At 57.0% G+C, this 23,705-nt stretch overlaps 4 protein-coding genes across 7 annotated transcripts; 1 reads left to right on the top strand and 3 right to left on the bottom strand.

The window, feature by feature from the left end:
* Positions 1-2,513: 2,513 nt before the first annotated feature.
* ZNF593 (zinc finger protein 593) lies at positions 2,514-3,856 on the bottom strand. Its single transcript, XM_064635447.1, has 3 exons — positions 3,614-3,856; positions 3,085-3,147; positions 2,514-2,973 (listed from the first exon to the last, which is right to left on the bottom strand). Exons 1-3 carry the CDS (start codon positions 3,808-3,810, stop codon positions 2,832-2,834), a joined length of 402 nt encoding a protein of 133 aa, XP_064491517.1. The 5' UTR covers positions 3,811-3,856; the 3' UTR covers positions 2,514-2,831.
* Positions 3,857-4,140: 284 nt separating this feature from the next.
* C24H1orf232 (chromosome 24 C1orf232 homolog) lies at positions 4,141-5,637 on the top strand. Its single transcript, XM_064635444.1, has 4 exons — positions 4,141-4,766; positions 4,877-4,963; positions 5,048-5,145; positions 5,367-5,637. The coding sequence occupies exons 1-4, from the start codon at positions 4,593-4,595 to the stop codon at positions 5,623-5,625; spliced, it is 618 nt and encodes a 205-aa protein (XP_064491514.1). The 5' UTR covers positions 4,141-4,592; the 3' UTR covers positions 5,626-5,637.
* Positions 5,638-5,917: 280 nt separating this feature from the next.
* On the bottom strand, positions 5,918-12,653 carry FAM110D (family with sequence similarity 110 member D). Of its 2 annotated transcripts, XM_064635438.1 has the most exons (3): positions 11,691-12,653; positions 8,758-10,217; positions 5,918-7,544 (listed from the first exon to the last, which is right to left on the bottom strand). In XM_064635438.1, exon 3 carries the CDS (start codon positions 7,430-7,432, stop codon positions 6,389-6,391), a length of 1,044 nt encoding a protein of 347 aa, XP_064491508.1. In that variant the 5' UTR covers positions 7,433-7,544; positions 8,758-10,217; positions 11,691-12,653; the 3' UTR covers positions 5,918-6,388. The 2 variants fall into 2 exon arrangements, with proteins under 2 accessions (XP_064491508.1, XP_064491507.1); XM_064635437.1 differs by lacking the exons at positions 8,758-10,217; positions 11,691-12,653 and adding an exon at positions 8,495-8,642.
* A 175-nt stretch (positions 12,654-12,828) lies between these two features.
* PDIK1L (PDLIM1 interacting kinase 1 like) lies at positions 12,829-20,984 on the bottom strand. Of its 3 annotated transcripts, none has more exons than XM_064635440.1 (3): positions 20,901-20,984; positions 18,791-20,169; positions 12,829-16,057 (listed from the first exon to the last, which is right to left on the bottom strand). In XM_064635440.1, exons 2-3 carry the CDS (start codon positions 19,073-19,075, stop codon positions 15,317-15,319), a joined length of 1,026 nt encoding a protein of 341 aa, XP_064491510.1. In that variant the 5' UTR covers positions 19,076-20,169; positions 20,901-20,984; the 3' UTR covers positions 12,829-15,316. The 3 variants fall into 3 exon arrangements, with proteins under 3 accessions (XP_064491510.1, XP_064491512.1, XP_064491509.1); XM_064635442.1 differs by having other exon boundaries at positions 18,791-19,092; positions 20,901-20,982; XM_064635439.1 differs by having other exon boundaries at positions 18,791-20,172; positions 20,901-20,980.
* Positions 20,985-23,705: the final 2,721 nt, after the last annotated feature.

The raw sequence follows: 23,705 nt of genomic DNA, 5'->3' as shown, positions 1-23,705 counted from the left end.
CGTGCAGTGAAGGCTGAGGCCCAACAGCACTCGTGACACTAGTCACCCCAGCTGCCCTGTTTGGCCACACAGACACCCCCCCCCCAGAAGAGCCTAAGGGAGCCCCTGCTCAGCCCTCTCCCCACCGGTGTCCCCGCTGGCCCCTGGCTGGGTGACCCCAGGGGGTGACACCTGGCTCGTGGGAGAGCCCTCTCCATGACACGAGTTTGTCTGGTCTCAGCCTAAATGGTGGTGACGACCAGACCCCCACACCACCCTCAACGGGATCCAAGGAATGATGCTCTCCCAGCAAGAAGAGATGAGGGACGGGAAGTTTTTGGGGCGTCACCCCCCACCCAAGGCACATTCACACCCCTCCCTTTGAGAGGGAGGGGGATTGAGGCAAGGGGCAGCCCCCATACAGGCCTGCAGAGCTCCATGGCTGAGCCCGGCTCTTCAGCCCCCCCAGACGTGTCCTGGGCTGGCTCTGGCCCCCCCGCCAGTGCCTGGGCTCCCAAACCCCCCCGCCCTGCGTGTGCGCTCGGGGGAGCAGCGGGCGCTGATCGCGGCTGACAGCGGCTCTGTGCTCGCCCGGTGCCGCCCTTCCCGAGGGGGCCGGCGGGCGGGACACAGGCACGGACCCCTCGCCGTGCTCAGGGCAGGGGTCCCCGTGTTGGGGGGTCCCAGCCCCGCCGCCGCCGCCCCGCGGGGCCTGATCCTGCTGCTCCCCACCGCGCCATGATCATCCGCCCCAAGCGCCTGACCCCGGGGTACTTCCGTCTGCTCCAGGTAAGGGGGCCAGCAGGGTTGGGGGCAGCCCGTGGGGACCCCTGGGATGGTGCCTGTGTCGCCCACCAGGCCTGCTGGCCACGGGAGCCATTCCCGGCTCCATCCCAGCTCCGTGTTAGCAGCGAGGGTGCTGCCAGTGGAGTCCCGTAAGTGCCGCTCAGAGCACTCCAAAAGCCACCCTGGACACCCCAGGGGGGGACAAAGCTGCCCCCTTCCCCTGTACACCACCAGGCGCGATGGAGACATTCAGGGCATGGGCCCAAGCCCCCTGTGCCCGCGGGGTTTGGGATTTGGGGTTCCCCAGCGCTCCCCTCTCCTCTCTGTCCCCCTACAGATGCAGCTGGCGGCAGGACGGGGGGCCGAGCCGGGGGGGCGGCTGCTGACCCCCCTGGCCCTGCTGCTGGCGGCTGCCGGGCTCTGCCTGTCCCTCTACAGCGCCCGCAGAATGGCTGACCCCGCCAAGGCCCCCCCGGCGCCGTGAGGAGGGGGCTGGCGGGGCCGTGGGGACAGTCCCCAGGGGGGTGTCGGGGGTCCCCCTCCACCCGCCATCCCCCGTCTGAGCGGAGCTGCGGCGACTTTCCGGCTGACCTGCGCCACATCCAGCCCTTCCCGCCACGCCTGGGCACGCGATGGTGCCCTGGGGAGGGGGAACACGTGCCTGTCCCTGTCTGTCCCCGCTTTTGGAGCCGGGATGGAGACTGGAAAAGCCACCTCCAGCTCCAGAGCTGCCGGATGAGCCCCTTCCCGAACCGCTGCGAGACACCGGGATCCAGCCATGAGACTGGAGGCTGAACGGGCAGACAGACAGATGGTGGAGCCGGGAGCTGCGTCCATCTCCATCTCCCACTGAAGCAGAGGGGCCTGAGGGGCCCCTTGTACCCTGCTGGCAGCCACAGACCCCCTCTGTCCCCGTGGGAATGTGCCAGGAATGAGGCCAGCACCGAGCACCATTAGGTAACGGGGCAGGGGGGACGTGGGGCCACGGGGTCGGTGACGTGTCCCCTGGGCAGGCACATCCCACTGGAATGGCGGCTGCAGCCTTCCCGACCCCCCCTCTCCTGACCCCACGCAGAGCTGCAGCTCTCCATTCCCCCCAGGGTCGGGGGGGGGGGGGACAAATCCGGGCAGGCTGCATGGAAATAAACCCTTCCCTACCCAGCACAGCTGCGTTGTCGCTCTGCCTTCCTGCTGCTCCAGCCCCGAGCCCCATGCCCAGCTCATTCCCAGGCCCCAACACGGCAGGAGGGATGAATTGGGGTCAGCCACTCCGCAGGAATTCGAGGCAGTGGGTGGTGGCACTGTCACACAGTGTCCCCTCAGGGTCACCAGCAGCATCAGTCTGGCAGACACAGGCAGGGAGGGTGGCAGGGAGGGTGATCGTGCAGCCCCAGCCCTCCAGGACCATGAAATCACCGGTTGGTTTTTGGGGACAGGAGCCTCAAAGTGTCCCTGCCAAGGGGACACCAGCACTCCCCTCTCAAGGCCCAAGCCAGCTGCTCGCTGATGCTTGAGGAGGTCACTCAAGCACATACTACCCCAAAAAAAGCTGCCTGGGAAACCCCTGCCAGGAGGGCAGAGGGAGTTTCACCACCCTGTCTGGGAAGGAGCACTGGGATGAGGCTGTTCTTCTGGGCTGGCATGGACTCCTCTGGGTGATGGGGGAGAGCACAACACCGAGAGGTGCCCCCACACCCCTGGGGGGAACTGTCCCCCTCATATCCAGAGAGCTCTCAATGCTTCCAGGCTCTTAGTTGGCGTATTTTAATGGCTGAACCTCTGGAATAACCTCTGACCCAAGGACAGACACCCAAAATCTCTCCAAAAGCAACAAGAGGAGCATACAGTCCTGCCAGGACAAACTGCTTGTCCCTTCTTGGAGAAGGAGGACGCATGGTGAGGGCACCCAGGGTCTCCTTGGCTCCTTCTCCTCGTTAGTCCCGGGGCTGCAGGAGGAGCAGGGTGGTTTTTCCTGGCAGGCTGTGCTGGGACGTGTTTTTCTCACAAAGCTGAGGACAAAGATGCCTTTACAGAGCCGCCAGATCTCAGTCCCTCGTCCCCTGGGCTCAGCTGGACGTCTCCATCTCGGTGGCCTCCTCCAGGGGCTGGGTCTGCACCTCCACCTTCTTTGGGGGGATGTAGGAGCCCATCCCCGCGGCACGCTCAGCCTCCTCCTGCGTGTACGGAGTCTCCCGCAGCTGCTTCAGCCTGGGGGAGGCACAGGGGGGTGTGAAGGCTCCCACCCCGCTCCTCAGGGCAGGACCAGCCCAGAACTGACACCACCACCCCGAGGGACTGCGGGGCTGGGCCCCTCCTCACCTCTTCTTGTGCACCTTGGACCTGAAGTGCTCCTTCATGCTGTTGAGGTCCACGAAGTAGCGCCTGGGGGGGATCAGAGGATGGGGGTCAGAGAGGACCCCGAGATAGGAGCAAGGCTGGGGAGAGCCCTACTGAAGGGCCAGGGTCCCCCCACAACCCTGGGGCCAGTCCCCCACGGGCTGGGGTTCACCCTGAGACTGGGACAAGCTTTCCCAAGCCAAGAACCCCCCGGGGGCAGGACACCGCCCACCCCAGAAGCCATATGGATCCCCCAGGACCAGGGCAACCCCATCCCAGGGGCCAAGACCCCCCTCCCGGACCAGAACACGCCCTCCCTCTCCAGGAGCATCCCAAGAACCCCTCCAGAACCAGAGCAACCCCATTCCACGGGTCCGGGACTCCCCCGGACCCCAGGAGCCATGAAGTCCCCAGAACCAGGGCAACCCCCTCGCAGGGGAGTGGGACCCCCAAGACCAGGACACCCCCCGATCCCAGGGTCCGAGCCCCCCCGCGCCCCCCCCGCACGCACGCGCAGTGCAGGCAGTAGAACTGGGCGCAGCCCGGCAGGTCGGGGTCGACCTCCTGGCGCAGCAGCCGCGCCGCGTTCTCGGGCTTCATGTCCGCGTGGATCTCGTCCAGGTCGCGGCGGCGCCGCTTCGTCTTGAGCTGCCGGGCGAGCGAGTGCGCCCGGTGGGCGCCGGTGCGGCGGCCGTTCCGCGGGGACATGGCGGGCACCACGCCGGGCCGGGCCGGCACTGCGCAGGCGCGGGAGGCTGCGGGCCCCGCCCGCCCGCCTCTACGCCCCGCCCACAAATCTATAAGCACCGCCCACCAAGCGGCAGACCACGCCCATGAAGCGACAGGCACCGCCCCGAGCAGATAACCCCGCCCCCAGTCATAAGCTCCGCCCACGAAGCTCAGATCCCGCCTCCAGGTAGGAACGCTCCGCCCACTAAGCGACAGGCTCCTCCCACAAGGCTTGACCCGGTCTATAGACCGCGCCCACTATGTGGTAAGCCACGCCTATCAGCAGCAGGACACGCCCTCGGCCACGCCTTCCCCGGCTCAGCCTTGGCCTGAAGCCCCCCGGGCCCGGTGACGGTCCCCGGGCGTAGCCGTGTCCCCCAACCCCCCCAGCCCCCGGTGGCCCCTCCCCGGGCTGTCCCCGTGTCCCCCCGCGGGCCCCGCGCTGCCCCGGTCACCGCTGTGATGAGCCGGGCAGGGCTCAGCGCGCCGCGTTCCCGGCGCTGATCGTGTTTCCTCCGTGATCAATTATAAATAGGGACACGCGGCGGGGGGAGCGCGGAGCCCCGGCGTCTGCTCTGCGCCGTGGGAGGGAGATGTCCCAGCCCTGGGGGTCTCCTGTGGGCGAGGGGCACTGGGGGGGCTGGGGCGCGGGGCTGGAGGGGAGGGTTTGGGGGTGACCGGAGCAGGCGCCCCCGCGCTGCCCCCGGCTCAGCGCGGGCTCAGATTCCTTTTGTGCATTGGAAGTGGCCGCTGAAACTTTAATGAAGCCACCGGATCGCCACTCGGTTCCCCCCCCCCGCCCCGCCGCCCGCGACTCCGCCGGCTCCGGCCCCGCCGAGCCCCTCACCATGGCCCAGGGCTTCTGGCGGCTCTACAAGGCCAAAGTGCTGCAGACCCTCGGGGGGCCCCGGGCGGACGGGGCGCTGCAGGACGAGGTGAGGTGGGAGGGTCCCCACCGAGCCCGGGACCCCCCGAAGTGGGGTGACCGACCCCCCTGCCCTCCCCCTGCCCGCACCCCTTTGCTCACCCGGGGGCTTCGTTGCAGGGGGACCCCCCCGAGCTGATGGAGACGGCCGAGACCCCCGCGCTGATGGAGGAGGGGCCCAGCCCCGTGTCCCAGCTGGCGAGGAAGGTGAGGAGGGGGCTGACAGAAGGGGGGGGGGGGGTTGCTGGGACCTGGGGATCCCCGGTGAGCCCAGTGCTGCCTCCCCCGCAGGTGCAGGGGGTGGGTGCCCGGAGCTGGCGGACGCTCTCGTCCCTCTTCACCCGCGAGGACGAGCACCAGCTGCTCAGCCCAGAGCCCTGCGCAGACCAGTGAGTTGGAAATTGGCTGGGGGGGAACCCAAAACCCGGATCAAGCCCCTGGGAACTGCCCAGCCCCTTCATCCCCCCATCCCATCACCTGCATCCCCCTTCCCTGCCCTATACCCTGGGGGAGAGCTGGCATGGAGGCTTGGGGGTCACAGTTCTGGCCCTTGTGGGACCTGATGAGAAGGGTCCCCACACTGATGTCCCTGTCCTCACTCTCTCCCCAGCCCACTGGCTGCTGAGCCACCCGAGCTGCCCCAGTCTGAGAAGGCACCCGGATTTTGGGATCTCTTTGCTACCAAGTGGCAGCAGGCGGCAGGGCCAGACAAGGGGGTGCCCCCCCCGGAGCCAGATGAGAGCCCCGGGGAGCCCCCGGGCGAGGACGGCAGCGACCTGCGGGAGCCAGAGGAAGGGGCCTTCCACTGGGGCTTCCTGGCCGGCAAACTGGCTGAAATCCGGAATAAAAATGCCCCCAAGGGCAACTAGAGGAGGATGCACTAGCCAGACTCTCCAGCAGTATTTGTGGCCCCCCCACTGCTACTGGGCAGCCCCCTGCCTGCACCCGAGGGCTCTGCAGTGGGTTTGGGTGTCATGTGTGCACTAAAGACCCCGAGGTGCCCTTTTTCCAAGCTCTGCCAAGTGCTTTCCTTGCCCTCATCCCCTCCACAGCAGCCCCGTTGCCCCTGGAGCAGCACAACCCCCACGGTGGGCAGGGGGAACTGCCCCTCTCCCCCCACCCCAGAGCATCTACCCACACAAACTACACACACTGCCAGGCTAGAAAAAAAACCCAAACAGCTTTATTGACCGCTGTTCTGGCCCCACCAGCCCCTCTTCTGGGTAGGAGGGGGTGTGGTGTGTGCACTGCCTGCGATGAGGGGCTTGGGCTCTGCCCACATCCCCAGCCTGCAGTTGGAGCAGGGTGTGGGTGGTCAGTGGGGGCTGCAGGACCATCCCACCACCCCGGGCTGGGGGGACAAAGAGGATGGAGAAGATGGGGGACAGCAGGAGAACGGCAGCCCTCCAACCCCAGGGGAGCCCCTTCCCCACCTGCCCCTCAGGTGCCCCCACCACGCTCAGCCTGGGGTCTGGGGTAGTCCTGGTGGCCTTCCCAGCCTGCAGCATTCCCAGCCCACCAGGACTGTGGATGCCACCAGCCCTTTGGCCACATCCAGCAAGGGCGAGGGGATATGTCCAGCCAGCAGGAGCCACAGTGGGGGGGTCCTCATCCCGGCCGGGCTGTCTCTGCTTAGACCGTGGACTCCTTGGCGGCCGCCCAGGCCCTCTGGCAGCCGTAGAGCCACTTGATGACACGGGCGTTGCGCTCCACCACCGAGACGGCGGAGCCCAGCCGGGCATCCTCCGGCTCCTCCTCGCCCGGCCCCGCGCCCCCCTCGCTGCCCCCCGAGGCCTGCCCAGGCTCCGACTCGCAGGAGCCGAGGAGCCGAGCCGAGCCGCTGTCCCAGCCCGCCGGCCCGAACCGCTCCCGCCCCAGCAGCTCCACCAGCGCCCGGTCCAGCCCGCAGTAGTTGAAGAACCGCTCCTTCTCCGAGAGCGGCAGCGACACACGCAGGGCCAGCGCCTGCTTCCCGGGGGGCTGCGGGGGCTCTGCCGGGGGGCTGCCGGGCACGGGGAAGGTGCCACCGCTGCCGCTGCTGCTGCTGCTGTTGGCACCCGGTGTCCTCGCCTCCTCCTTCTCCACAGGCGCCCACAGCATGGGGGTCTCGGGGCTCTGCGGGGGTGATGGTCCCTCGCCCAGCCCCCTGGCTGGCGGGGAGCTGGGGGGCTTGTCCCTGAGGGGTCCCTGGAAGAGGCGTCGCACCAGCCCGGAGCCCTTGGCGTTCTCCTTGTCCCCGCCCAGGCAATCCCGTTTCTGCCGGTAGATGATGAGGGAGTCGGGTCTCAGCAGGCGCCTGCTGCCGCTGCGGCGCGACACGGGGGACGGGGGGCACGGCAGCTTCCTGGGCCCCTCCCGGCCCAGCTCCGAGCCCTGGCACAGCTCATTGCACTGCTGGCGGGCGAGGAGGCGCCGGCCGAGCGGGGACAGCCGGGGCGAGCCCCGCAGCGCCGGCTCCTGCCGCCGGCTGATGACTTGCTGGGACTTGACGTATTTGGCCTTGTCGGCCTCCAGCCGCTCCACGGCGCTGGGTCTCCGGCCCCCGCTGCCCCCCGGCTCCCCCGGGCACTCGGGACCCCGGCTCAGCCAGGCCAGGGGGGAGCCACGGCCGGGGGCCACGAGGCGCAGGTTGCTGGAGGCACAGACGGCAAGAGTGGGGCTGCCCAAGGGCACCATCGCCCAGAAATGTCACTGCTGGTCGCTCTGTTTGCCCCCCGAGTGGTTGTGGGAGCTTCGGTGCTGCAGCTGGGGAGGCTCTGGAAGCTTCGCTCGGCTCCTGGATTCCACCCTGGGAGGAGAGAGGAGAGTCAGGGTTAGCCTCAAGGCTGCAGCAGTGAGGAGGAGGATGGGGGTGAGGCAGAGCCGGGGGTCTCCTCAATCCCAGGCAGGCAGCGAGTCCTGCCAGCCCAGGCAGGACCAGCCCACGGGCAGGAAGAGGGAAGCGCTGAGCATCCGCCGGCTTCACTCGCATCCCAGGAGCGGCTTCCAACAGGAAAAAATACCGGAGCCGGCCACTGCCTCGCCTTTCCGAGAGCGGGGGCGGCAGAACAAAGCCCTGCTCAGGAGAGCTGGTGAGCTGCCCCACGTGTGGGGGCAGCAGGGCAGGGGCTGGGGGGGGTTTTGGGGTCCCCGAGCTGTGCTCCCCTGGCAGGGAAGGTTTCCCCTGCTCGGTGAGTGGGGGGCTTGGAGCCAGGGGGGTTTCCTTAGCCCTGGGGTGCTCCAGGCCTTGCTCGGCTGCACCCGAGCACCCATGTGGGCATCCAGAGGTGGAGGGTGCTGGGAGAAGGAGTCCAGAGGAGCCTGAGGCTGTAAATGCCCAAAGCAGAGGGTTTCAATGAGCACAAAAGGCCTGAATGGCCTTGAAGAGCCATCACCAGCTGAACCAGGGCCTTCCCAGGTGACAGCAGGGCCACGGGGCTGGGCAGAGCAGAGTTCACAGCAGCAAAGGGCCCAGGAACCCCCTGCCACAATCCTCCACACACAGCCCATGGGTTCCACGCCGCATCCACCCCACTGTACAGGTGGGGAAACTGAGGCATGTGGTATGTCTGGCCCTGTGCTCCCGAGGGATGAGCTCCCCAGGCTCCCCAGCAGAGGGTCCTGTCACCCCCCAGCAGAGCCAGTGTGCCCAGGCTGTGACTGCCTGTGCCAGTGTTCCCACATAGTCCCCAGCCCAGCCCCGTGGCCAGGACCTGTGCCAGCCATTGGGATCGGCAGGCGGGGGATGCTCTTGCTCACCTGAGCCCACCCAGGGATGCAGGGATGGGATGCTCTGGTCTCACTCGACTCCTGCCCCTCTGGCTCCCGCAGCAAACTGAGCCCACACCCGGCAGGAGCCTCGTATAGGGGATGAGGAAGAGGAAGAGCCACCCTATTAACCCCTGCCAGCCCAACCCCTGTCGGAAGGAGCCCACCCTGAGCCCACCCTGCCAGCGCGACCCCCCTCCACAGCCCTGCCCCTGCCCAGCACTAACCCTCCTCTTCCTGCACCTCCAGCTCACCTCTGCCAGCTCCCCTCCTCCTTCCACCTCCTTACGGGAACCTGGCCGGGATTTCGGGATCTGCAACGGAGATCTCTGACTCCTCCCAGGCAGCACCGAGTCTCTCTGTCCCCCCCGCACGCGGGGGGTCAGGAAGGGGAGAGAGAAACCATGTCCACTCCGGCAGCTTCTCCTACACCCATCCCAAGATGCTGGGGCAGCTCAGGAGAAGGAGCCCACCACAGTTCCCTCCCCAGGATCCTGCCCTGGACGGCGACGGAGAAAGAGGGAGAAAAGATCCTCCTGGCACCTTCTCCGGTGGTGGTGAAAGGGTCAAATCCAGCCCCGAGCTGGCCGGTTCCTGCCTCTTCCCCCCGGGAAGGGCTGTAAATCGCAGGAAGCCACAATGGGCTGGAGCTGGCCCAGGGGTTATTTTTACCACTGCCCTCTTCCCTTCCCCAGGGCCGAGCGCTCCCACAGGGACAGCCCCGGCCCCCTCCAGCCCCGGCTCCCGCCTGGGGGGCTGCGAACGTGGCATCGGAGCAGGAGGAGGGAAGGATGTGCTGCATCTCGAGCTGGGCTCCCAGCCCCTCGGAGTGGGGTCAGAGAAGCCTCCAGTTCTCCCTAGGGATCCACCAGCTCCCCCCATCCCTCTGGCAGCCAGTGTGGATGGAGCGCTGGGGCACAGCCCGGCCCGGGCTGATCGCAGGGACCGGGGAGGCTCCAGCAGGGACAAAGTCATGGCATTCAGTCCGGGACCCCCTGGATGAGCGGGGACCTGTCCCCCAGCACTGCTGTCCCCACCCCAGTTCCTTCCTGAGGAGCTGCTGCTCCGGAGCCGGTGCCGGGAACTGGGGCTGCATCCAGCACCTCCCAGTGCCAGGAAGGGGCTGGGGCCAGGACTCCTGTGCTGACGAAAACGGAGGCTCAGATGGAAGCTGAGCAGCATGAGAGGGGCCAGGGCTTGTGCAAGCTCTGTAGGCACCGGAAAAAATTCCCAGTGAAAGCAAGGAAGGGACAAACCACCTATTTTATTCTAATAAACCTGGAGAGGAGCAATGCAGGCAGAACTAGAGCTCTGTGTGCAGGATGAGGCTGCACAGGAGCAAATCCAGTGGAAGGCAGGGAATAGGATCAGGGCAAGAGATGGAGAAACTCATGGCACCCCTGGGATCTGCCCCCGGATTCCCATGTGGGAGAGAGGCAGCCAACAGGACCTTAATTTTAACTCCAGGCAACGTGAATCACTGTTTATTAGGAAGTGTTTTATTTTCCAAGGTGGAATCCCAGCAGCTGTTCTGGTAAAGCCACAAGTGAGTAAGAGCAGCCTTGAAATCACCTTCCTCTGGCAGATGCAACGTGTTCCTATGGGATGCTCTGACCAAATGCCTTCCCCAGAGTGATCACCCTCCTCTCTGACTCCCTGGACCACCTGCCAGGCACTTGCTGTTGAACTGTAATGCTTGGACAAAGCTGATTCCCTTTGGAAGACAAAAAGGGATGATTTGAGGGGCCCTTCCTGGCCCTACAGCCACAGCTGGGGCCAGGTATGGAAACTTCCAGCCCTTGCAGTGGGTGAGAGAAGGCTGAGAAAGTCCTCAGAGGCCACGAGTCTCAGAGCACAGATCCTCCTTCCACTCCATGTCCCACTCCTGATCAACCAGCCCTGCTCCCAGCACTGCTCCAATGGCTCCAGGGGACCAGAAGCCACTGTGACCCATTCAGTCCTTTTCAGATGCATTTCTCCTTTTAAAAACAATTAAAAAAAAAAAACACTTTTCAGCATGCCCAGGTGCAGCCAGGAATGCAGCACCTGGTAACCCAGCCATCTGTCTCTACTTGCCGGTTCCCTTTCACAACCCACAAAAGTCCCTCTGGCCCCAGGTCCATGCAAATGCCACCCCCTGGAGCACAGCCCAGGGAAGCTGGGAATGAGCCAGAGAGGGCTCAGGGTGCAGCTTTTCTTCAGAAGGGGGCAGGAAGGCTTGTTAGGCAGGTTTAAAAATATCCAGGGTTCAAATGGGCACGAATAAATCTGAAACCAGCACCTAATCCGAGGCAGACATCCACATGTCGCTGCAAGTTGGAACTGAAGAGGGCCCAGGAGAGGCCATGGAGGCTCCTGTGGATGTTCATAACCCCCAGCAGGGCTCCAAAACCCACAGTGGGTGATGGCTGGTCAGTGCTGGGACCACAGGGACAGCCAGGAAAGAGATCAGGAAAGGGTAAGAGTTGAACATCTGGGCTGAGCCCTCCACCTGCTGCAAAGGTTTTTGGGTTGCATCCGTTTTTGTCTCAAATCTGAGAGTAAAGAGGCCTCTGAGCAGCTGCAGTTCCCGCCAGGAGAGCACAAAGGAGTCTGGGATGGGAGCTGCCCCATGGACCTGCCAGCTCAGCCCCACGGCTCAGCCCAGACCCTCTGGCTGCTCCTTAGGGATTGCAGCCCTTAGGCAATTATCTGCTGCTTCAGGCACCCAAATAACCTGGAAATTCCTCTGGGAACAAAGGGGTTTAACAGGAACATGGCCTGGGCTGTGGCTCCTCTTGCAGTGATAAAATGGTGGTGCCCCTGCTCATCCTCAGGTCACTTGACATCTCCATGACCCTAAAAATGTGGTTTCAGGCTCCCCAAAAACGCTTCCAGAGCTCCTAAACAGCACTTTGCAGCAGCTCAGCCTTGTATTCCCACCTTCCCAACACTCCTCAGGCACTCTGAATGGTTTGTGGCATTTACATCCCTCTGCCTTTATAACGTTAAAGAGCAGAAATTGCCCCAGACTTAAAGGGAACCCCAACAGCCCCTGCCAGCACTGCCTGTTAAAGGTGGGGTTTAAATGCTCCAAACTGGTCAAAGTTGGCGTTTAAATGCTCCAAACTTGTTCTCTGGGGGCCAACTCCTTCCTTTCACCGCACAAACCACCAGCAGGGATTCAAACCACGTTAGGGATCCGTACCCCATGGAGGGATTCGCAGGGTATGGGTGGAGCAAAGGGAAAAGCCACACAAACCACCGGCTCGTTTGTGCCACCCGCAGTCCAAAGGCCACCTGAGCATGTCGGGGGAGGAAAAAAAAAGTTGTTTTCCTGAAGGGAGGGCACCTTTCCAGGGGGCGGGACAGCGGCCGCAGCTCCCCGGATGGGACTTTATCTCCCCCACAAAGCAACATCCGCCCTTTACGCCGCGGTTTGTGCCCGGGCCGAGGAAAGCTCAGCTTAAACCAAAGCAAAGCCCAAACGCCAACCAGGCGAGTTCCCAAAGCCCAGCCAAGCCCTGCCCCGGGAACTGGGATGGGCGGGTTGGGGCCCGAGGCCTCTGCGCTCTGCAGAACAGGGAAAACAAAGCAGAGGTTGGGTTTTTGGAGCCAGAAGGGAGCTTTAATTATATCTAATTTCTGCACCAGGGCAGTTCCTGGCAGATCTCCCCACCCTCTCCATGGACTAGATATATTTGAAGTATAGTTTATATAAATACATATGTAATATATACTTTATATATATATATATATACATAAGGTTTATTCTTCTTCATTTGGTGGGGAAGGAATCCAACCTGTGTCTATATTTAAAATCCCCACTCTTGCAACTAATCAGTGTGACCTTCTCCTTTAATTACGGTCTTTACCCCCTAATAAAAAACAACCTAAATCCCAAACCCTCCCTCTTGTGCCAGGCCTGCACTGACTTACTGATTCAACCTGCCAGGTGGGAATGTGCCCATTTCTGGCACCAGGATACACTGGAATCCACTGGTGCAGGGCACAGGGATGACCGGGCTTGGGTTTGTTGCAGGGATAAGAAATGGCAAGAGAAACCAATTCACAGCATTTCCAGTCTGCACCGTTCCCAGTCTGCAGAACCCTTTGTTCAGAGCACTGTTAATTAAAACATGCAAATGACTGCTATGCTTTTGTGCCATGTACAAGGAATGGTGTTTCCTCACCTTTATTCCACGTGAGAACAGCAGGAGCAGCACAGCTCTCAGCCAAGCCAGCACCTTCCACGAGCCCAGGATCACTCAGGGTGTGACTGTGATGAAGCACAGAGGATGACCTTGTGCTGACTGGAATCATTCCCCCAGACAAAGTTCAAAAACTTCATCGAAATTCAGATTTTATTTCAAAAACAGTCATGAACTTAATAAATTACACAATAATTTTCCTCATTATAAATTCTCCATAAAATATATTTTACAGTTTTTAAAGAAAAACGTGGCCAAAAACAACGAAAAAAAAAAATCTTTTCTAAGTGCTGAAAAGTATCTTGACTTTGTGTCACGCTGGTGAACGGCTCCGCAGCTGCTACAACAATTTGATTTATTTGTTTTTTTCTTAAAAAAACAAAGACCTCAGACAACAACAACAAAAAAAAATCAAAACAGAACACAGACCTCAAGGACTACCAGTGTCACCCAACAGCGAGGATAAGCACCATGAGAGGGATTTCAGGTACCCCCAACCTTTAAAGTGGCAATCAGTGCAAAGAAATGCTTTGGGAGTCAAAAAAAAAAAAAACAACCCCCCAAAATTCCCTGTGCCATTCCCTTGTTTCAGCACTGCAGGCAGTGAAATATGTCCAGTGAAACACTTCAGAGGGGAATCAGATGATTTACAGAGCACCTCAAAGGCGAGCAGAATTATTCTGCAGTGGATTCGTAACCTGCTTGAGTCTGACTTTCGGGTGGGCAGGACAGGAGGAAGTTTGCCATGTATTTTTACAAAGCTTAATGTGAAGAATTATAAACCCCCTTCAAGCTTTTACTCATCCAATGGCCCTGATGAGATGTGAGAACTGGGAAACAGTGTTGGCACAGAAGCAAAGAGTGTTTGTCTGAGAATTGCTCCCTCAAATGATGAAGGGAAAGCAAATCACAAGAAATAAGGATTAAGGCCACCTGGGGGATGGCCAGCAGCTCATACAGCACCAGGTAAGAACCACGGGTGGTCTGTAAAGTCTCAGAAGTCTGGTCAAATCAGAAAAACAACAACAACAAAAAAAAATGGTATTTTGTTTATTCACACTCAGGCAGAATAAACACTGACTGACCAGAACTGCTCTCCCAGCACTAAAAGGGAACAGTATCCAAGAACCAAGAAGGAAATGCTTGTGGCCCTTTTCAGGTAGGATTTGGGTGGGGGAGAAAAAAAAAAATTAAATTGAATTTATTAAGAAAACTGGCCTTTCCTGTAGCTTCAAAGGCAGTTTTAAGACTCTGCTTTTTCCAAAAGGTCAAACTGGATGGGAAAGGTCAGTCCTGCAGCCAAAAGAACAAAGTGTTGTGCTGTTACAAAGAGCCTCTGTCTGCTCTGCAGTGTCAGGTGGCCTCAGTGAAACCTCTCCCAGCGTATCAATCTGCTTCTGTGCAACAGGAGCTGGGGATAAGCAGCTTCCAACTGCTCCAGAGCTTTCCACCCTACCATCTGTGCTTTTAAATAAATATTACTTCTTTAAAAGGAGGAAATAATAATAATAATAATAATAATAATGAGAGAAAAAAAAATAATCAGCCAAGGCTGCCACCTTTCACATACCTGTTACTGAGTTTTCTTCCCTGTTTGAGAACGAGTGGGTTCTACAGGACAAAGAGTCACCTCTGTGTCCTCCTCCCCACCGGGCTGGGGGCAGTGCCAGACAGGAAAAGGCCAGGACCAGTATTATTAGCTGGATTCAGTTAGTGGGAAAACTGTGCTGCCACCCTCTTTTGAAGAACCTTAAAATTATGCTGCTGGATTCCCTCATCCCTGTTTCCATAAAGTAAGGGCACAGTACTCTGCTGTTATAAATCCTCAAGGTGCTACTGGATTGTGGACACAAGAGCAGAGAGCAGATTAATTGATTAATAAAGTATTTGATCACTAGAAGAAAGCAAAATCAAATGATCAATGAACCATGCCAGCCCCTGACTGTACATTTTTAATTTGACTCCCTTGGTGATGAGCTCATGAAGCTCTAAGTGCCAAGTTCAGCTACTTCAGCACTTCAAAAACTGCTGGTCCCCTTGCATTGCTTTGTTTACAAAGTCAAGTCTTTGATAACATTAGATAACAAAAATAAATAATAAAGTTATTCAGGCCTGGAGAAGAAGGAATGCTTCTCATGCACCTTCTTCACCCCAGTTTTCTAGCAGACCCCAATCATTCAGACCCACAGCAAATAATTTAAGTGCCACACACTCACAGTCACTCATATACATAAATATATACACAGATTACATTACAAAGCCTGAAGATTTGCACTACCAGCATGCAAATCTTTTGTTTTGTTTTTGTTTTTTTCCATGAGAGTTCCTAATACTGACATAGGAAACTGGAATGTATGAAATACCCCATGACATACTGCTGGGAAATCAAGTCTTGGCTCTTACAACATCCCACTGCCAGTGCACACACAAAGGAACATCCTCACGTCTCCCACAGGCCCGCAACACCTGGTACTTTACACACCAGTGCAACGGCCAACTCAGCATTCCTGCCGGGAGACTCAAAGAGAGATTCACTGGGGGAAAAAACTGCACCCTGCAGGTGAGTTCAGGCCGGTTCCTCCCCCTGCCATGAAGCTGTACCGTGGGCTGGGCGAGGAGCAGGTCACGTGTCCCAGCTGCTGTCTTTAAAGGCTATGTTGACTAATCTCAGCTCCAGCTCGAACGCATCCGGGCGGTCCTGCGGGTTGGCCGCCAGCATCTCCTTGATCAGCTGCTTCATCCGAGCGTTCATGGATTTCTTCTTCACGGGGATGAGCAGCTCCATCTTGGGGTTCTCCAGCAGCGCCTCCCCCACGGGGACGATGGCTGTCCCCTGCTTCACGTAACTCCCCAGGAGCTCCTTCTTGGTTTCCGTGTCTATGAAGGTGATTCTTTCCAGCATGGCCCAGATGATAATTCCCAGGGCGAAGATGTCTGCCTTGGCAGTGTAGTGTCCTTCCCACACCTCAGGGGCCATGTAGAAGTCGGTCCCGCAGGCGGTCGAGAGAAAACACTTATTTACGTTGACCGGTTCCTCGGGATTCTGTCCTGAGGCTGAACACACTTTGCTCAGCCCAAAATCAGCCACTTTCAGGGTAGGCTCCAAGTCACTGGCATCCGCCCTGCTCTGGGAGATGAGGATGTTGTCGGGTTTGAGATCGCGGTGGATGATCTGGTTTTTGTGCAGGAAGGCCAGAGCGCTGCTGAGCTGCAGCATGAAACTGGTGTTGGTCTTACGGTTGGGCTTCCGGGACAGCAGGTACTCGTTCATGTCTCCTCCGTCACAGAAATCCATTACAAACCAGAGGTAATAAGCACTTTTGGGGTCAAAGGCTATCTCTCCTTTTAGTGAGGTTTCTACAAGCTGCAACGAGGAAAGGAAATGTCATAACTACCTGATGATCACGGGAATTTAAGGATATGATGGAAAAATGCATGAGATCTGGATCTTCGTGAAGGGGGGAAGTTTAGGTGAGATATACAGAAGGAATTCTTCCATGTGAGGGTGGTGAGGCCCCGGCACAGGTTGCCCAGAGAAGCTGTGGCTGCCCAATCCCTGGAAGTGTCCCAGGCCAGGTTGGACAGGGCTTGGAGCAACCTGGGCTAGTGGAAGCACCTCAAGGTGTCCCTGTCCACGGCAGGGGGTGGAACAGGATGAGCTTTAAGGTTCCTTAAAACCCAAACCATTCTATGGTTTCCTCTCAACAATCCAGAGAGCAAGACATTGCAACAGGGGGGGAAAAAAAAAAACTTTATGCAAAAATTTTTATGTAACAGGAAAAAAAAAAAAATCACAATATATTTGCCAGCCTCCTCGTTTTCATCCGTGCAGAGCATATCAAGCTCACACTCCTGCCCAGCAGCAGAGCTCGACCCTGATAACAGTATTTTCAAAGATACTCAGTGGCCATTGCCCTCCCATCTGTCCCAGCTGGACAGTGTCCCACCCCGACAAAGCCTGTCCCACCCATTTTGCCAACAGCTTCCATGGATAAACAAAGTCTCACAAGTAACTCCACACAGCTGCATTCACCTCCTGCTTCCACGAGAGATTTTTTTAAGCCTGTTCTCCATTCCTTACACATTAATGAATTCCAGCAAGTTAACACAGGATCCCTGAACTCAGGAGAACACTAATCTCCAGGCACAGCTGAGCACGTAGTGCCTTTCCCACCATCATTATCCACAGGCTATTTTCTAGAAGACAAGTCTAGCAGCTGCTTCATACAAAAAGCAAAGCAAAACCAGCAATCAGTTTTACTAATCCTGTTTACACAGCTACATTTGCCTCTTCAGCTCCTCTGAGGTGCCTCTTAGCAGGCTCTGCAAGGTAAGTCCTGCAATTATTTAAGTTAGTAGTAAACCAAGGGATAATAAACCAAACTGGCTTTCAAAAATTAAGGTATGAGTTAATATTTAGGGAAGCATTTTGAAGTGCTTTAAAACAGTGGCCTTTTCCATCCAAGGGCAAAATTGGTAGTAATTTATAGCTATCTTCCCACACCAACTCCAGACAGTAAATCCATGTTAGAACTAGAAAGTGACATATTTAGGGTTTGTAGTCAGGAACAGTGAGATTAAGGTATCTCAGGAGAGCAGGGCATCTCCTCTGCCAAGTGAGCACCAACACAGCTCTGCCCTCCCCGGAGTCACAGAGGCTGCACTTGCATCTGTTCTGAGAGTTAAGACAATGAAATCCACTTCTGTGTCCGTGACAGCAGCAAAGCTCCACGAGACCAGGCTCGCTTAGGACTCACACCCTACAGATTTGGTTTGGCTGACACAAAGCATCTGCCCTAAAGCCCTTCAGGAGACACTGAAACCCCCTCCCCTGCTTCCTCACACGCAGCTCTGTAACATCACCGGGGACAGGAGGGGCCAAGCCCAGGGAGGGCTGACTGTCCTCACTTTAGCCCAGGCTGTTACAAAGTGACCCCAGTCACAGTCAGCTCCGCTCTGCCCTTTGCTCTTCTCTCTGGAGCAGGAAAACAATCCGTGGAGCTTGCACCAGGCACGGGCCAGGTCCATGTGCCGCCCTCCTCACGATCCAAACCAGTGCTCTGGGTGATCTGGAAGCTCTTTCCCACCTTGCAGTTCTGCCCTGGGGTTTTTTAAGCTCCTCCCTGCACATCTGCCCACACAATCCCTCACAGCTCCACTACCAACCAGGAAGGTAAAGCACTAATTTCTCCCACCCGAGCTGGCCGGTGTTGGTTTAGCCTAATCCCTTCATGAAAGCAAAATCAGTGGCAACTCCCAAGGACAGGGAGTTCACAGAGCCAAGAATCCTCGTTCTCAGGCTCGGACAGCACCGGGCACAGCAGGAACTGAAGAGCTGTCAGCTGGATCTCCACCAACAAAAGGTCCACATCAGACATGCAGGAATGACAGTAAAAACTGACCTGATAAAAGCTGACCAGGGATAACACAAACACTGAGCAGGCTACTGACTTTTTAAACCAGAGAGACAAATTTCTGCAGCTTCTTGGCAAGGGAAATAATTAGAATATCTTTCAAAGTTTTTCTAGTGCTACTTATTCCTCAAAAGTACACATCTTTAAACTTAAAGGACACTTTCAGAGTGATATTTACTCTCTTATTTATCATGCCTTTGCCACTGAGAGATTAGTAGTTATTCATCCAAAAACCCAAACAGCTCATGACATGCTACCAATTGCCTTATTGTTTCTGAAAGAATTTTAAGTGTTGGCTTCCTAAATCAAGACAGTGACTTCCTCTTCCAAGGACACCTGAGATGAAATTCCTCAGAGCTCTGTCCCAAGACATCAGTGCATGTCTGCTCCTTAACCTGCTGCCAGGGGACACCACAGCCTGTAGCTCCCCTGGGTTTACCTGTGGGGCTTCCTCAAATTATCAAAGCAGATTTGCATTAAATACAGAACCTGGAGTCTTTTAGAGCAGCAGGGCTTCAAATCACAAGATATATATTAATTTTGGGGCGTCAGCAGTGCAAACAACACCCTCTCCTGACTGAGCACACCTCACAAACACCACCTTGGCTGCCCCACCTCCTTCCCCCCCCAGCTGACACACCGCCATGAATTCCTTCCACCCCATTCCCTCGGCTTTCGTGTACCTGTAAATAAAGGGAGGAGCTGGAGCCATGGGACATCTTCTGCACCATGCCATCTTTCTGCAAGATGCACTCCTCCAGGTGAATGACGTTGGGATGCTGGCTCTTGATACTGCTAAGTGCCCAGAACTCCCGCAGAGCCAGTTCCACGTTCTCCGGCGCGTGGCACCGGATCTTTTTCACCGCGACCCGTGCCGAGGTCTTCCTGACGACTGCTTCGTACACCACACCATAACTGCCACGACCAACCTCCCGAATTAGATCGTACTTAGGCTGGCTACTCACCATCTTCAAGAGCAAAGGTTCTGGGGAAGGGGGAAAAACCCACAGAACTAAAACTTAGGAACAAGAACTGGGCTGTATTTTCCCCCCGTAAGGGGGTTTTGGCGTGGCAGCCTATCCAGACCCTGCCATGAACGCAGGGTTGGACTGCTAGAACGTTCCAGAAGCTACCCCATAAAACCTGCAGCTGTTGCCACGGACCAGGTAAAAGTGGAGTTACATCATTTTTTTCATTAAGATTTCAAATACAGCCCAGTTTTCAAGGTGGCAACAGTTCAAACCTAGACTGGTATCGTGCCGAGACAGGACTATCGTGAACGTTCCTGCTCCTCTCCCTCTGTGTCTTCCATGAGCATCTGCGGGAATAACAGGAGGGTGTCATGCTCCCCATCCAGCCTGGAGAGCAGGAGGTTCCAGTTGAAGCCCGTGGTTGGGCAGTAACAGATTTAATTAACTGCTTTTTATGGAGGTGACTGCGGGAGTAAATGTTTCTGTTATAATTAAGCTCTTTTACTAAGAAAAGAGGGAACTTGGATCGCTCCCCATTTATGTTTTTAATGTAACTGATTTTTCATCAAGTCTCCCCAGCACGAGGAATCTACAGTTACACAAAGTTAAAAAGTGTAACTGATTGCAGAAGTTTGTACCCAGCATCTAACTTTCACTTTTGCTCAGCAGAGCAAAGCAAACCAGTTCAGATATTGCTCTAAAAGTAAAACAAGAGACACACACACACATAGAGAAAAAAAAAAAAAGCCACCAAACCCTGCTACAGATTTATGACCCTCCCTGCACACTTCCCTGCAAGATTACAAACCAAACACCAACACCACCTTCACACAACCAAACCAAAACAGGACACTGACTATAGACAGGAATAAATTAAAAAAAAATAAAGCCTGGCCGGCCAAGGATCACTGGTCAAACAGAACAAAACGCAAAACCAAAAAATAAATAAATAAAATCACACTAATAGATCAGAACTAAAATAGCTTTAAGACTGCCAGTGATAAAGGTAATTCTCTTTATGTGAGTAAACCAGGCAATAACGACCACACTGAAACAGCCTGTTATTAGTAGGAAGCTTTCAAGTATTTCCACTGCTTTACGTATCATTTTTTTTTTTTTAAGGAAAAAAAAAAAGGAAAAAAAAAAAAAGAAAAAGAGAGAGAAAAAAGGTATCATCAGTCTCAGGCAATTGCTACACAGATATTTTAACCTTCCAGCAAAGCTCTGCGATGCACATTTGCCAAAACAACCCCCGAGGAAAACACGTTACTCGAACACGATCACCCCGGGTTCAAAGCTGCAAACGCCCCCCTGTCACCGAGCCCAGCCCCGGGGCTCCTCCAGCCCTCGCTCCTGCGGGGGGGAAGCGCCTCGTCAGCGCCGTAATGGTGGAATAATATAAATAACTAAGTGATAGAAGTGATATAAATGATATAAGTGTCCCCCCGCTGCCCGGGGCGGCCACACTGGGCCGGCGCTCCCGCTCGCTCCTGAGGGCCCGGGAAGCGCCGCCCGCCTCGTTAACGGCGATAATTATGGAATAATACAAATATTATAACTGATGTAGATAATATAAATTATATAAATGGCATAAGTAACGTAAGTGCCCCCCTCCTGCTCGCGGCGGTCGCACCTGCGGTTGTGAGGGGAATCACCGGGGGTACCGCTGCCGGCCCGCCGGGCCCTGCCCGCCGCAGCGCGGCTACTGGGCCCCTCGCGCCCGCGGCGCGGATCCCGCCCCGCTGTGATCCCCGCCGGGGGATGTGGGGCCGCCCGGACCCGCCGCCCCCGAGCCGGGTCGGGCCGGGGGGAGCCGCGTTACCTCAGCGCCGCCGCCGCGGCCCAGCCGCCATCTTAGGGCTGCGCTCCCTCCCCTCAGCGCTGGCCACGCCCACGCCCGCCACGCCCACCAATGATCACGCCCATCCCTCCTCCACCGACCCCTTCGATTGGTTAGCGGGGAGAGGGGGCGGGGAGAGGGAAGAGGTGGGCGGGGCCCAGCGTGCGAGGGGACGCGCGGTCCTAGTGCCCCCTCGGCTCGTCCCATTCCCATTAATTTATTAATTATATTTATTAAATATTATTATTATAATAATTATAAGTGTTATCATTATGTTTATTAAATATTTATTAAATATTTGTTAAATTATTTATAATTTTATTCTTTTTTAAGATTCCCCCCCTTTATTAATTAGGGAGAAGTCCTTCCCTGAGAGGGCACTGAGGCCCTGGCACAGGTTGCCCAGAGAAGCTGTGGCTGCCCCATCCCTGGAAGTGTCCAAGGCCAGGTTGGATGGGGCTCTGAGCAACCTGGGCTAGTGGAAGGTGTCCCTGCCCATGACAGGGGGTAGAACGAGGTGATCTTTAAGGTCCTTTCCAGCCCAAACCTTTCCAGGATTCTGTGATTCATTGCTTGGCATCCAGAAAAAATCAGTACAGCCCCTCTTGCCCTTGTTTGCGGTCTGGCTTTGTGTGACAGTGACACAAGAGCTGTTGCCCCTTTCTGTGCCCCTCTTCCTCCACAGGCTGCAGGGCTGGAGGTGCCCCCCATGCCCAGGAGCTGGGGGGCACAGGGCTCCTGTCATGGCCCCTGCTGTCTCCTCAACCACTGCTCAGCCACCGCAGGACCATTTTGGGAGGAGCCAGGGCCACCCACAGCTTGGAGCCCTGCAGAGACAAGCAGAGGGAGATAAGTCCCACAATGGGCTCTCCAGGGTTAATTGGGAAGGAGCCCGGGGGTGATTAGTGCCCTGGGTCCTGCCTAAGCTGCCCCAAGCCAATTAGGGGCCAACAAGCCCCTTGTGGGTTTGGAAAGCTACTTAGGGCATTACAACCCCTCCATTCCTGTGAATCTCCTTAATCGAGTCCAGAAGCAATTAGTTAATCAATGTCACCCCCGCACAGGGGCAGGTCGTGGGTGCACATCTGAGTGTCCCACTCCCAGTGTCTGCCCCCCCTGCTGCCCTCCCCTGTGCCCAGCCAGCCCCGCTCCTGTGCCAGCGTCTCGCTGGAAGGGCCCCAAGTGCCAGAACGGGGACAGTTTTGCAAGATGTGCTTGGCCAGTCCCAGCACAGTCACTTGCTGGACATGTGAGCCGGTCCGGAAGGAGCACCCAAAACAGCTGAGGGGCTGCCAGGCTGGGGAAGGAACGGGCTCCGTGTACCAAGACACCATGTGCCTGGGCACTTGTGTACCCATGGGCCTGTGTGCCTGTGTATCCATGTACCTCTGTATCCATATACTTGTGTGCCTGTGGATCCATGTACCTGTGGATCCATGTACCTGTGTATCCATGGGCCTGTGTAGTCATGTACCTGTGTATCCATGTACCTCTGTTCCTGTGCATCCATGCACCTGTGTATCCATATACTTGTGTGCCTGTGTATCCATGCACCTGTGTATCCATGTACCTGTGCATCCATATACCTGTGCATCCATGTGTCTGTGTATTCATGTGCCTGTGCATCCATGTACCTCTGTACCTGTGCATCCATGTACTTATGTATCTGTGTACCTGTGTATCCATGTACCTCTGTATCCATGTACCTGTGTGCCTGTGCATCCATATGCCTGGGCACCCATGTACCTGTGTATCCATGTACTTGTGTATCCGTGTACTTGTGTACCTGTGTATCCATGTACCTCTGTATCCATGTATTTGTGTGCCTGTGCATCCATGTACCTGTGTATCCATGTACTCATGTGCCTGTGCATCCATGTATCTGTTCATCATGTACCTGTGCATCCATGTACCTGTGTATCCATGTACTTGTGTATCCATGTACTCATGTGCCTGTGCATCTATGTATCTGTTCATCATGTACCTGTGCATCCATGTACCTGTGTATCCATGTGCCCATGTGCCTGTGCATCCATGTACCTGTGTGCCCACATGTACCCATCCACCCATACACCCGTGCCCCTCTGCACCCATGTATCTCCCACACCCAAGCATCCCTGCACATCCCCATCCATGTACCCTGGCACCCACGTACTCCTACACCTGTGCAACCCCTTACCCCTGCACCCACCTCGTCCCCCCCAGTGTGACCCATGGGGGACAGGGATAGAATTACCCCTCTCCCGGTGCAGCTGCCCGAGCTGACAGGTCTCCCTGTGGCCGGGCACTGGCCCTTGACCTGATACCCTGTTTATGGCCACACCAGCTGGGCACTGTGTGCTGGGGCTGTTTCCAGAGTGTGCTCATCTGCTGACCCCTTTTCTGGGTCAGGTTTTGAAACCCAGCGGAGGAGCCAGTTGGGTCACGGCCATGACATCAGCACAGGGAGCAGCCCAAGCAGCCCCCTCTGCATCTGGGGACACAGAGGACCCCCCTAATCCTTGCTTAGAGAGGGGACACCCTGGTGCATGTGCCAGGCATGGGGGCTGTGTCTCCCTGGAGCTGCCTCTCCCCTCCAAGCACATGGGGACCCACTGGTGAGGCACTGGTTTTCTCCCCAGAAGTGGTCACATTTTGGGGTGGGCAAAGAGAGATGCTCCATATAAGCCACCCCCATTGCCACTAACCCAGCTCTGCCTCATTCCTGGCACCATCAAAATGTCCTAACAATGACGGGGCTGGTTTTTTGCCCCTCCTTGCCCCCACCTCGATGCTGTTTTGGGGTGC

This window comes from Pseudopipra pipra, chromosome 24 (genome assembly GCF_036250125.1).
Source record: "Pseudopipra pipra isolate bDixPip1 chromosome 24, bDixPip1.hap1, whole genome shotgun sequence".
NCBI classification, from domain to species: domain Eukaryota; kingdom Metazoa; phylum Chordata; class Aves; order Passeriformes; family Pipridae; genus Pseudopipra; species Pseudopipra pipra.
This window is presented reverse-complemented; position numbering and strand designations above follow the sequence as displayed.

Excerpts from the sequence above, each read along its gene's own strand:
- ZNF593 (XM_064635447.1), bottom strand. The coding sequence starts at position 3,810 with ATGTCCCCGCGGAACGGCCGCCGCACCGGCGCCCACCGGGCGCACTCG. Across the intron at positions 3,148-3,613 it reads TTCTACTGCCTGCACTGCGC|GCGCTACTTCGTGGACCTCA; the intron begins GTGCGTGCGGGG and ends GATCCCCCCCAG. Across the intron at positions 2,974-3,084 it reads TCCAAGGTGCACAAGAAGAG|GCTGAAGCAGCTGCGGGAGA; the intron begins GTGAGGAGGGGC and ends TGCCTCCCCCAG.
- C24H1orf232 (XM_064635444.1), top strand. The coding sequence starts at position 4,593 with ATGAAGCCACCGGATCGCCACTCGGTTCCCCCCCCCCGCCCCGCCGCC. Across the intron at positions 4,767-4,876 it reads ACGGGGCGCTGCAGGACGAG|GGGGACCCCCCCGAGCTGAT; the intron begins GTGAGGTGGGAG and ends GCTTCGTTGCAG. Across the intron at positions 4,964-5,047 it reads TGTCCCAGCTGGCGAGGAAG|GTGCAGGGGGTGGGTGCCCG; the intron begins GTGAGGAGGGGG and ends CCTCCCCCGCAG.
- FAM110D (XM_064635438.1), bottom strand. The coding sequence starts at position 7,432 with ATGGTGCCCTTGGGCAGCCCCACTCTTGCCGTCTGTGCCTCCAGCAAC.
- PDIK1L (XM_064635440.1), bottom strand. The coding sequence starts at position 19,075 with ATGGTGAGTAGCCAGCCTAAGTACGATCTAATTCGGGAGGTTGGTCGT. Across the intron at positions 16,058-18,790 it reads GCTCCTCCCTTTATTTACAG|CTTGTAGAAACCTCACTAAA; the intron begins GTACACGAAAGC and ends TCCTCGTTGCAG.